Source organism: Accipiter gentilis, chromosome 22 (genome assembly GCF_929443795.1).
Source record: "Accipiter gentilis chromosome 22, bAccGen1.1, whole genome shotgun sequence".
In the NCBI taxonomy this organism is placed as follows: domain Eukaryota; kingdom Metazoa; phylum Chordata; class Aves; order Accipitriformes; family Accipitridae; genus Astur; species Astur gentilis.
In genome coordinates, this window is record NC_064901.1 from 15,665,388 (window position 1) to 15,678,018 (window position 12,631).

At 54.5% G+C, this 12,631-nt stretch overlaps 1 protein-coding gene across 2 annotated transcripts in view; it reads left to right on the forward strand.

The window, feature by feature from the left end:
- The first annotated feature begins 1,343 nt into the window (after positions 1-1,343).
- GALNT16 (polypeptide N-acetylgalactosaminyltransferase 16) overlaps positions 1,344-12,631 on the forward strand; it is an 82,684-nt gene continuing 71,396 nt past the window's right edge. For both annotated transcript variants that reach the window (XM_049825666.1, XM_049825667.1), the window contains exon 1: positions 1,344-1,692. In XM_049825666.1, coding sequence (XP_049681623.1) covers positions 1,465-1,692 — 228 coding nt within the window. In that variant the 5' untranslated portion in view covers positions 1,344-1,464. The remainder of the gene's footprint in view (positions 1,693-12,631) is intronic.

Below are 12,631 nucleotides of genomic sequence, written 5' to 3' on the forward strand. Positions count from 1 at the left end.
CAGGTCACTTGTACCACTGGGACAAACACGGACTGGGCAGCTTGGACTAATTATGTTTTCGATGATCCCTTGGAGGACTTTGTTTTTGCCTGGAATGCCTCAAACTTCCCCTTGCCGCTGGCTGTGATCAGCCGGCCTGGGAAGCTGTGGGCGGTTGACGGGTTATCGGGAAAGGGACCTAGGAGGATGTAAGGTGCTTTGTAACGCTGTTCCGCATCAGGAGTGCAGCGTGCTTTGCAGGCAGGTTGGTGTGGAGCCGTGCTGCAGCCCTGGGAGGTGGCGGTCCTAGCAATAGCCTTTCTGCCCCGAGTGCTAGCACAGTACAAGTCTGAGAGACGAATTTCATACTGTGCTGCACTTCAGGAAACGAGCGGTGTGTGCGGGTAAACCTGAAAGGGCAATTTAGCAGGGCAGGTTGTAATTACATTTAGAGGGATTTGGCCAGGAGGAAGGTAGGCAAAAGGTAATTTAGAAGCCCTGCTGCCATTTTCTGCGCTGTAATTCAAATCCTCTAATCCCCTCGTCAGGTGCCTTGGAGGCACCCACGTTCTCGAAGCACGCGTTTTCACTGGTAGAGTTTTCTGGGTACCTCCTCCTGCTCGCTCCAACCCTTAAGCCCTAGTTGCGCAGCAGCTGCACTGTGCCTGAACGTAGCTTGGTTTCACCACCTGGATGGTCTGTTGCCTACGCTGCCTGCGGGGCTGGGTTCGGCGAGCTTTTTACCGCCACGGCTTCGCCGATGCCCTGTGACGTGGAACCCCACCACGGTTGCCCCTCCACGGCCACGCGTGCCCTCCCGCCGGCTCGGAAAGGCCCGGTGGCCGCAGCGCTTGCCCTTGGCGCCCAGCCCTTGTGCCAGCGTGCGGCTGCCGGGCTGTGGCCCCTGCGCGGCACCCACGGCAGCCCACGGGCCACGGCTTCAGCGCTCCTGGGGGTGGGCCCGTCTCCACGGAGCGGGTGCCGAGGTCCCGCGTGCCGTGGCGTACTCGCCGGCCACCCGCCTCACGGCAGAGAGAACCGCGTGGCGCTGGGGCTGAGCCACCGGGCACCCACCGGCCGCCACGGGGGGCCCCCGCCGCCACACGGGAGCACCCGCTTTTCCCGGGGCTTTCCCCCCCCCCCCCCCCGCCTCCCCGCTTCAGCTGGAGCGCCGGGCGCATCCTCGGCGGCACCCACGCAAGGCAGCCGCCCAGCCCCGGCCGGCTGCTCCCCCCGCCGGCCAGGCCGGGTGCGGGAGGAGGAGGTGGAGGGAGGAGGAGGAGGAGGCGCGGAGCCCTCCGCCCCCTGCGGCGGAGCGGGGGGGCGAGGCGTTAGGACCCGGCGGCGGCTGGGCGGCGCGGAGCCGGGGCCGGGGCGGGAGCGGTGCCGGGGGAACCGCCGCCGCCGCCGCTTCTCGCCTCCTTCCTCCCGCAGCCGCCCCTGCCCGTCGAGGCAGCGCTCCCAGGCTCCCCCGGGGCGCTCGGCATGAGGAGGATCAGGGCCAATGCCATCGCCATCCTGACCGTCGCCTGGATCCTGGGCACTTTCTACTACTTATGGCAGGACAACAAACCCCGCTCGGCGGCCGCCGGCAGGTCCGCCGGCAGCGGCGGCGGCGGCGGCGGCGGTAGCAGCGGCGGCAGCGCCCGGAGCGGGCAGAGGGCGGCCGGCAGGCTGGAGCTCCGCCGCGAGGAGAGGACCATCCCCCTCGTCGTGAGTGAGCCGAGCATCCCGCCCTGCCGCGGCGGGGAGGGATGCCGGGCGGGGGGGGGGGGGGGGGGGGGGGGGGCAACGAGGAGGGCTTCGCTTTGCCTTCGGGTTGCTTTGTATTTATTTTAGCGTTCGTGCTCGTCACCATGGCAGCCGTGACAATCCGGGAGCAGGGTGGGCAAACCTCGGGGGGGGGGGGGGGATCGAGTAACGCCGTGGGTAAAGTATTTGCGAGTTGTCTCCGCCGGCTCGCCCGGGCTCTGCTCCTCCCCCGGCCCAGAGCGGCTGCCCTCGGCCGAGGGAAAGGGGGGGTGAAACAGCTGGCAGGTTTGGGGCTCGCGGCCGAGAGGCGCGCACGTACCTATATATACACGCACACACATATATATAATATACACGATCAGAGGTTTTTCCCATGGGGACCAGGTAAGAGCCGTGACCTCTCACAAGCCCTTCGTCGGGCCGGGGGACGCGAGCGGCGCTCGCTGCGGGGGGGGACACTCGCTGTGCGGCTGGGAGCAGCCTCTGCCTCGGCTGCCGAATGGGCGACCTGGGCGCAGCTCCGGAGTTTTTGTCCGTTTGAAGCCAGAGGCAGCGGTCTGCGAGTCGGGCTCGGGCTTGGGTTTGGGCAGGGGGAGAGATGGGGGGGAGCCTTCGGGGCTCCTTCCTAACCCCAGGGGTGGTAGCGGTGCCCTGATGTGCTACCGCAACTTTGCTTTGAAAGCCCCCACGCTCTCTGCCCAGCCTGGCTAGCTGTGGGCTCAGTAGGGTGACAAAATCGAGCGCCTGACTCAGGGATGCGCTCTGTCCGTGGAAGAGGTTTGTTCTCCTTCAGCCTGTGTAATAGCATCAATAAAGTTCTCCCAACTCTCGGCAACAGCTTCATAAAAAATAAACAAGCCCCTGGAGCAAAAGCGGCCCATCGGTACCATTCCCGGGAGCGATCGCTGAAGCAGTTCAGGAACTGCACTGTGTGTCACTCTTTGGCTGCAAATCCATTTATCAGCCGGTTATGCACACATGGAAGTGAATAAAAGCAGCAGCCTGGTCGGAGTTGGAGCAGGGGCCGGGTGCTGGGGCTCTCCGCTTCCCTCCTTGACTGGCACTGGGATTTTTGGCCTGTGCCTCTCTTTTCCCCACCTGTAAAGCGGGGGTGGCAGGTGTGGGTGTTTGGAAAGCCGCAGGAGTGTTTGGAAAATGCAGTCAGAGCGGCCCCAGCCCTCAGGCAGCAGGGTGGAAACCCTTCAGCTGAGACCATCGCTTGCAGCTGCCGAAACTCAAAAGCCAAAACCGAGGCTCTCGGGCAGAGCGAGGATGTTATGTGCCGCTCCTTAGGGCCGGGGGCTGCCAGCAGTTCAGGTTGCTCTGCTGTGAGACCCTCTATGGAGCAGGACAGTGGAAATGAATACGGTGCCTCCCGTGCGAGTGCTGTTGTTGCTGTAGCCCTTCGGGCGTGCTGGGAAACGCTCTCAGGCTGGCCAGGGCCGAGTTGAACAAACCGAGGACTTGGAGCGCTGCTGCCTGTTGGATTCCACCTTAGCCGTGGGGGAAGCTGCCCCCGAGTCCCTGATTTCTTGCGCGTGCTTGAACATGCTGCTCTGGCAGTTTTATTTCTCCGTTCCCCTGCTTATCCCTTCCATTTTTTTATTGCATTTACTTTACTCCCTCTCAGAGGGCTTGTGAGGTTACATGAATCCGTATCGTCTGCCAAGCACCTTAAAATCCTCGGGAGGAGGATGCCGTGGCAGTGCTGCACGTTGTTGTATTGCTGCCGTTTGGGGGGAGGCGGTATGCGCTCATGGCTAACCACAAAGCCTCTCCTTACGAGCTATAGTGCTGTGCCACAGCCGCTCCGAATCTGGTCCTGCTCGCAGAACGACATAAAGCATCCGAGTTCTGCTCCATGCCTGTAATCCCTTAGCGGTGAAAAATAATCATCCTTTGTCTCTCCTGTCCCTCCGTGACTGGGATCCCAGGATGTGCCAGCCCCCCCCACCCCCCCGCCGGGTAAGTCCCGGTCCCCCTGGCAGGCGGCGGCTGGGACGAAGGAGGACCCTCTCCTGATGCACCTGACAGTGGGGCATGGTGGAAATACCACATCCTGACCTGCCACAATCTGTTTGCATAGAGAAGGGAAACAGGAGGGGTTTGTGGTGTTTGGGCTTCCCCTCGTGCATGCGGAGCGGTTTCCCAAGGGTTTGGTGGGTTGCCGTCAGAGGCAAGCTGGTAAAACGCAACACGTGTGCTGCCGTAACTACGCGGTGGCATGGCTTTCGGAGAGCCTAACAGGCTTCGCTGCGATGGGAGGCGAATAACGAGCCGTCCCGGTCACAGCCCTTGCCTGCGCTGCCGGGGCAGAAGCAGGGAAGCAACCGCAGGTGGGCGCAGGGTGGGAAGGTCAGCGGGGGTCTGGGGACAGCACCCCCCACCCGGCAGCCGGGGGGCATCAAGCCGGGGTCCGAGCAGGTGGTCTCGTGGGCAGAGTTGAGCGCGTGAGCCCGTGGGGCTGGTTACGCGGGGGCTACAGCCGTGCGAGCGGCCCTCGGCACGCAACCTTCTCTGGCTCCTGGGTGCACGGCGGGCGAGCTGCGGCACTGCCCGCCGCCCTCTCCCAGCCGGCGCGGAAAATGTGCCATTTCAGCCGCCCCACTGGAGAAATGAGGAATCTAGAGAAGCGGCTTGTCCTTTTGCCATGCAGAGCCCTCAACCCTGAGTTCGTGCCCTGCAAAGTTAGATTACTTGACTTGATATATAATGGCAGTCTTGTGTAAGAGGAGGCGTGCCTACGCTCCGCCTGCTTCTCATCTCCCTTGGCCTTCTGCAGAGCCACTGAGACAAGCTACCCATTTTGATCCAGCTTTTGGTTTCCTCTGCTCTGCACAAGTGATGGTGTTGCAGTTCAGGTTTGGGCTCATCTGCAAATAAGGGTGACTCATGTGACTTACGGGTCTCTGGAAAATATTTTTTCAATGTTCTAAATTTGGCTGCTTTTCTGTCTGGGAAAAAGAAAAAAATCTTGTCTTTCGCGTGAGCGAGTCCAAGAGTTCTGCTCTTGCGTCTGTGCTGTGACATTTCAAATCCTAGGCAAATGAAGGTGAATCGCAAGGGGTTTAAAAATTGGAGTGCTTTCTGGGCTTGTGGTTTTTTTCTTTATTCTCTCTCAACGCGAAGGAAAAAAAATCACCTCGGTAAAAACTATAGTCAATTGCAAGTCTCAGCTTGAAACTGGTTTGTTATTTGTTGACCTCATGTTTATTAGCACAACTTTAAACTTAAAACCTGAATGTCTGATTCCTGGAGTCAGCAAGGGAAATCTTTGAATATTAAAGTTGGGGCAGGGGGCTTTCGGAGATCAGTGTCCCAGAAATAGCTCGTGCATTTATAGTGATCCTCCAGATCCCTGCTTTATATCCAGAAATCTTGACGTGTGGTGTCTCTGCAATAGCTTCTCCCCAAACAGGTCCTACAGATGCTTGAAATAAAAATGCAGAAATTGGCAAAGGTCAGGGCTGACTCGGCGGCATGCCGAGCCCCTGCATGCTTCCCCTTCCACCCGCCACAGAGGGTGGAAACACGGTGAGTACCGCAGTCCTAGGAATGCATTTTTTTCTGCGGAGCACAGCAGTTCCATATCAATTAGGAGAAGCCCTGGCACCTCTTGCAGTTGGTTTGTGTTGGGTGTTTCTGGAAGATGTACTTCTTCCCAGGGCTCTTTTCTGTCCCTCCCAGGCAGAAGGTTGCCTCCTGCTCCTTGGAAATTTCCCGGAGGCAGAAGCTGTGCTATGTGTCTTTTGGAAGGACTTTGGCATCGTTTCCACGCTACGTATGGGCGGTTAATCGTTCACCACGTGCTGCTTGTCTGCTTTAGCAGGGCGCTGATGGGCACAGCCCAGGACTCTCTTCTCGTGCCTCTAAAACTGTAACGTGGGAAGCTCGCCCGGCATACCTGTGTCCCAGCGAAGAGAGCAAGGCCATCGCTGTCGCGTGGGCGAGGCTTGTTAGTCAGAGGGGTGGCTGGTAGGTAGCTCTGAAGGAGGAATTTTGCTGTTGGCCGTCTGTGAGCTGAGGATGGGAGTATTTGTTCCCATTTCCCAGTCAAAACCTGGATGTGAGGCTGCCCGCGGGCTTCTCCAGCTTGCTGACCTCTCTGGGGTGGTAGGAAAGCAGCAACGCACCTGGAAGATGGAGACAGAAGAGTATCGTTACGTTAAACCCTTGAATCGTGTTAGGCTAGTGCCCAAGTGCTCTTTGGAGCGGGTACGTGTCTCTTCTCTTTGTCCTGCCAACTTTGTGACCTGTGTAGCCCCTCTGTGACCCCACTGGAGCCTGTTTGGCAGCTGAGAGACCCCACACTGTAATACTGGCTCAGGTTGCCGGGGCTGAGCTCTCCTGGCTGCTCCCTACCTCTGTGCTCAGCCATGTAAAATGAGCACCAGGGAGATGAGATCAAGGCGTCCTTTTCTCTTGTAGCAGAGGGTTTCCAAACGCTCTGCAGACATCGCTGACCTGAGCGTCACCTGCCTGTGGGATGACAGCGAGCGGGAGACTTCTCTGGGACGCGCTGCTGAGAACAGGAGGTGTCTGTAGGCATCGAGCAAGTTGGTGAGGAAAGATGTCAATAATTTGGTTGCCCCCTCTTGTTTAGCCAGAAAATAGGCAGTGGCTGGGGTTTACCTGCTTCTCCGAGTAGCTGAATTGCTGAGTTTAGCCACGCTTGTATTTGTCACCGTGTAAGACCACCTTGACCTATGCTCTTCAGACCCTGGTAGACTTAACGAAGTTGGCCAAACAGTGCGCTCTGCTGCATTTGTTTTCTGTTGCCTTCGGCTGTGGGTATCTGAATCCTGTGGAGGAGGTGCCGGCTGATGTTCACCGTTCATCCACGAATGATTTTACTCCCATCCCTTCGTCACATTCCCTCTGTGCGCAGCTTTCAGGGGATGCTCTTTCCCTCACGACAGGGATAAGCTGCAGCTTTCATGGATCAATACCGTTTTTCAGGGAGCTGTATCCCACGGGGCTCCTGCGTGTGTGCCTGCCCAAAGGCGGGGTCTTGCAGCCTCGGGGATGTAACTCTGGGAACTGAGGTGGATCCTAAATTGAAAAAAAATTAAACAACTAGAGGGGGAAGAGCACTAATTCCTTGCCTTGACATATTGTCAGGCTTGTGAAGTACAGGTTTGATTTCACGTCCTGCCGTGCCGTGGAGAAGGAAGGCCTAATATTTAATGAGATGCCACAGCTCATTTCAGCAGCCTCCTTACCGTTTGACTCTTACCAGATTGCTCGCTCTTGAGTCTCCAACCTTTTGGGGCAAAGATCAGGAATGTGGCTATATAGGTTTCTTTCTGCTCTTACACTGGCCGGCTGCGTGTCAGTTTGCACACGCGTGAACGCAGCGCGGGAGGCTGAGGGGCTCCCCAAGGCTGCTGTGCTGCCTGTAAGCCAGCCCACCTCGGCTGCAGGCAGCAGCAGCTCGGGTCCGGGGAGGCACGGTGAGCAAGCCGGTGAAGTCCACGCATTCAACAGCTTATGAAATGCTCTTGTTTTCTTAAAACATCTTCTTCCCTTCAATTTAGAGGAAAAGCGAAGGAGACTTGGGCTCTCCATCCTGCCAGATGCTCCATCCTGCTCCGCTCCCTGTGGCTCTGCAAATATCTGGGGTGCTGGAAACGAGATGGAAAAGAAGCTGCAGGTCGCAGTGCCGATGTTTTTGTGGGGGGAAGGTGCCCCTTCCAAGTGCTGGGTTTGTCTGTGCTGTTCAGCATGGCCCTTTCCACTGCCAAAATCCATCACCCGCCTGGCTCTTCCCTGCACCTATATGGGCTCTGCTCTTCCCAGTTTATTTTGCGGGGAGCGGGGAGCAGCCCTTAACGCTTGGGGTTTCGTGGCAGCTGTTCCCGCTGTGGCTGGACCCCTGCAACGCTGATTTTTTTGGATCTCTGTGGGATCTCTCTTATGGCAGATGAGAGGCCTGTGCCAGCTCCTTGGGAAAGGACGACTTGATAACTATTTCTCCAGGGGCATTACTGCAGGAGGAAGATTCAGTGACAGTTTGACAGCTTAATATTTTATTTATGGTGTTTATGTTTTAAAAATGTGGGAATGAATGCTGCTTGCCTGAATGGCAGAAAACGATTTTTTTATTTAATTTGTCCCAGTGGCCCATATGGTGCATTAAGAAATAAAATAAAATAAATGGTTCACAATAATAATAAAATCCAGTTGGCAGCACTGGCCTTAATTGTTAATCAAAGTGACGAGGTAGCTGCAGCGAGGTAGCTGGGGCTTGGGGAGCGTGGCCGTCTGGGCAGCCTGGGACGGTGTGTAGAGGTGTGGGGGGTGAAAGTGCAGTGCTCCTGAAGATGATTTTTTTTTTACCAGAGCCTTTCCATTAAAGAAGTGGGTGAAGCAGCTGCAAATTGTAGCGAGCTGAAGCGCTCTTTCAGCACGCAGCTGCTTCCCCAGTTAGATTTGTTTTTGCATATACAAAGCTGCCCTAAGATCTAAAAGCTAAAAATTTAGCAGTGTTGGCTGGAAACAGAAGCCCGAGAGACATCTCGGGTCACTGTTTGTGTGGTGAAACTTGGCCCAGGCGCTTCATCCTGGGGCGGGTAGGTCGGGAGTCACTTGAAAAACAAGGGGAGAAGGTCTGTTTTTGTTTCAGTGGCACCAAACTGGGAACGCTCGTGTTGGACTGCTGAAAAATGACTTAATTATTCCTGTATAAAAAACATGCAGCGTAGCACAAAGGCGATGAAATAAACGGAGACGAACATGCTGGGGATAAAGCTCGTGGGTCAGTAGGCGACCCTGGCTCACCTGTGCTGTGCGTCGTCTCCCTTCTGCGGGGATGGCCCCGGGGCAGGGCACGGCTGGCTGGGAACTCTTGCTCTTCCTTGGCTCTCCCCAAGGAAGGGAGATGGGGATGCCAACTAGGATGCCAGCTAGTTGTTCCTGTCCCACGGCATCTCGGTGACAGTCCCAGGACCTCGTTCTCTCTTCCCTGTTTCGGTGGCGTACGCTGCTCCCTTGTGCTCCTCCAGTCCTACGTGCCAGCTCCTCTAGTAGGGTTGTCGGCTCTTTGGGGCTCGTCGTGTCAGTTGTCACTGCTGTTCTGCCCGTACGGAGGCCATCATTCACAACACGTCCCGTACTATCGCATTAAGGTAAAGACGTAACTAAAGTGGGACCCGCAGACTGAGAGTTGAGCTGGGTTACCGGTTGAGCTGCAGACTCATTCTCCTTACAGGCTACTGTGCCTCAGTTTCCCCAAAGTCTAAAATGGAGATTTTATGTGCTTCACAGGGCTTTTGGGAGGCTTAGCTTGCAAGTTTTGTAAAGGGCTGGAGATGAGATAAATTTAGCAAAACATTTGGTTGAGTTCCCCCTTTGTATACCTTTTAACCAAGAACGGGATTAGCAGAAATGCAGTAGGTCAAGGACGATCTGCTGCAAGAGGAAGATGTTAAAGGCACAGCACAGGCTGCTCCATGCACTGAACAACAGGATTTACGAGGAAAGGCTGCATCCTACCTGCCACTGTCTTTCACTGTATTTTTGTAAGCACACATTCTTGCAGCTATGAAAGTGATAAAGGACAGGAGGTGGACTGTCCTCATCAGATTTCCAGGTCCCAATTGTGCTTGTGGCTGTGGAGACAGTGAGATATATAAGAGTATGTTTCCAAAAAAAAAGAAAAAAAGTCTCTTGGGCCCCATCTTTGCAGAGAAATTACTCATGTTGTGATGTGCTTTAAGCATGTGGGTAGTTTCTCAGTATTGGTAGAGCCGGGGTTTCTGATAGGCAGCTGTGTGCTCCCTTTGGAGCTGCTTGCTTTTGGCTACTTCAGGGGCATCGTCCTTGCAGAGACCTGCCTCGGCTCCTTCTGCGGCGGCAATGCAGGTCCCGCAGCACTGTTGGTGTCGAAGCCCCGTGCTACCCTGGAACATGAATGAAGCTGCCATGTGGGGCTGCCCCCAGCAGAGAAGCTGTTTTGGCCAGTCGGGTGATGCTTGGTTGGTTGGTCGTCCTACCGTGATGGGCTGTAGGGTTGACTTTGCAGTTCAGGCTTCATGGCTGCCGTGGTCAGGCTGGGGTAGTGCTTGAACTTCTGACTCCGTTATAGCATGGCTAAAGCTGCAGAAAATGATCTCCTTTAACCTCTTGTCTTCATTCTCCCACTTGCCGAATTTTTCATCTTGTAAGCTGAAACGTGGTCCTTGTGAGGAGGCTTTGTTTAAAGTAGCAGGGAGAGAGAAAGCAACTGTGCTGAAACATGCATCGGCCATTTTGTGGGCCTGGGAGGAGAAAAAAAAGGAATGTTTTTCTTGCGTTTTTATTTTGGATAAACTGAATCCTGAAACAGCCAGGGCTTGGCTGGAAAAGTGCTCCTACCCAATGAAGGTGTCTTCAGAGGTTCTCTGAAAAAGTCTTCCTGCAGGACAAAATTGGAAAACACTGATGCTTTCCATCTGCTCGCATGCTGAGTGCCCTGAACGAAGTATTTGGTGCCAGAAAGTCTCATGCTCGGTAATGCCATGCTGTACCTTTTTGCCTTTTGGTACCAAGTAAGCAATAAAAAGCCTAATAAATGAGGAAGAGCATGCAAGAGCTGCAAAAAGCAGTGCAGCTCCTTGGGTAACTGGTGACTTAGTCTCTGAGCATGGGAACAGGGATACAGTGGCAGTACAAACGGGAGCCATCACATCCACACAATGAAGTGTAAAAAATTCTGTGCTCCCTATGTTTGCCCAAGTAATTTTCAGTTGTAAAAATTAATAGTAAAGTATTGAGTTAGGAAACGTGAATGTTGCAAGCGCTCACTGCAGACTCCTGGTGCTGTATTTCTCAAGTGTTACAATATGCACGTGATTTTTGGTTTGTTTTTTTTTTTTTTTCTTTATACCTTTCTGGGAGATTTTTCAGATCTAGTTGTGTGGTAGGAATCACTAGCTACACCAGGCTGTTGGTGGAGTAGGCTGTATGTGTTTCCTAACCTTCTGAGATGTCTCAGTTTGGCTGAAGTACCTGTTTTATGCCTAAAGATAGGGCACAGCCTCTCAAAGTGATCTCTGGGTGACTTGATAGGGGCAGTGACAAACAGGTAGGGCATAACCCTATCCCTGGCATAGGGACGCTGAGTTGCCACATCCCTGCTGGTGCTACGCTTGCATCTGTAATGGTAAGGCTCTTGGGTTTGTGTTTGGGAACAGCAGAGCCGGCTCTTGTGGCAATACCAGATGCAGGCATGTTTCTCCCATTGCTCGGAGTGCAATGTGGTGTTTATACTGAGCTTGGGTTGGCAGCAGAAGGATGGATGCTCTGCAGTGAGGTAACCCTTTCAAAAAAATCTGTTGGAGCAAATCTGAGCAAACCTGGCGTCTGTTTGCATCCTCTCTGCGGTCGGGTGGTCCAAATCTGGTTGTGCCGTGCCCTGGAATGCCACATTGCTGTGCCGTGCCTGCTAACTGAGCAGCTCTGTGGGGCATTTCCAGTCTGTGCTGGGAAAACTGGACCACACTGCCTGGGCACTCCCAAAGAAATTTTGGGAAGGGCTGGGAAACCGGTGTTCTTTCAGGACTAGCTGTGGATCCGTCAGGTCAGGCCATGATGAGATGGCGGTCAAGTCAGGTCTAGCTTCAGAGAAGCTGCTCAAGCACCCACAAAAGCTCCCTTTGGCTGAGTGTGAAAGGGTTTTAAGTCGGCAGATGGACTGCAGGCTCGGGTCAGGTTCTTGAACAGACACAAATCTCATTCTATGTGTTAGGTGAGCCACGAGGAGGTGGTTTACAATGAAAGTGAGCACTGTCCTTACAGCGCAGGATATAGATTGAGTCACATTGGGTAGGAGGAAAAATCTGCTGATCTGCTTGCATCACTGAGCTTCCAGCGTTATTAAAAATAATCCTTAATTGTAAATTATTTACTCATTAATTTTCTTGGGCCCAAAGCCTCACCTTCAGGAAAGATGTGCTGGAGTTGAAGGGAAACATGGTGGAGTGATAACAAATGATTGTGCTTGGCAGGGCTAATCTGAAAAATAGGTTATTCGTTACATTCTTCTTTCTGCTGCTGTTCAGCTGTTAATCGTGCATCTCTGCCCTGCGTGGCTGGTACCACTCTGACCTTTGCTGCCCCTTGTACCTGTGAATCAAGCGGGCTATGTGAGTGCTCCTGCCACCCCCTTGGTTTTGGCTGCATTAGTCTTGGCATGGCAATGCCACGGCAGTGGAATCCTTTTGCCCACCGCCGGCATCCTTGGGGCAGTGGGTCTCACCAACTCTCGCTTGCACTTACTCACTGAGGAATTGGCAGGGATGGTGTACTGCGGGGACCTTGTTAGAGGCGTATGATATGTGCAAAGCTGAGCCCTTAAATCTTGGTGCCCTAGTTAACGGGGATTTAGTCCTCCCAACCTGTCACAGACCATCTCATTTTTCCTCCTCTTCCTTTTTAGTTAGAGGATTATAATTGTTGCATTGAGTTTAAAGGGGATTGAACTGCTCTGTGTCTTTCTTCTGCTTTTCTCCGATATCTCCCAAAAGGCTTCATAAAGAAAGGCCAGGAATGGATAAACCAGTATTAGCACCACTACAAGGGTGGAAGGAGGGGTGAGAAAACTCTCCCTAACCTATCGTGCCGGTGTTCTTGCAGGGTCTGCATGGGATGCTCCGTGAGCTCCTGACCTGTGGCAGCTCCCCGGCACACTGGCGTTAGTCCGTGTCCCCAGATCGCCTGGTGTGCAGGAGCAGGGACTCCTGGCAGTCAGTTGGGCAGGACCAGACCCAGCAGGAGGGGAACTGGGTGTATGAAGGGATCTTCTTCTTATTCTTCTTCGCCTCCTGTACCTTAGGAGGTGTTACTCTAGTTCCCCAGCTCACGAGTGTGCAAAAGGAACTTGCTGCTGCCAGTGGGTTGCGTGTTCAGAAACCCCAGTACG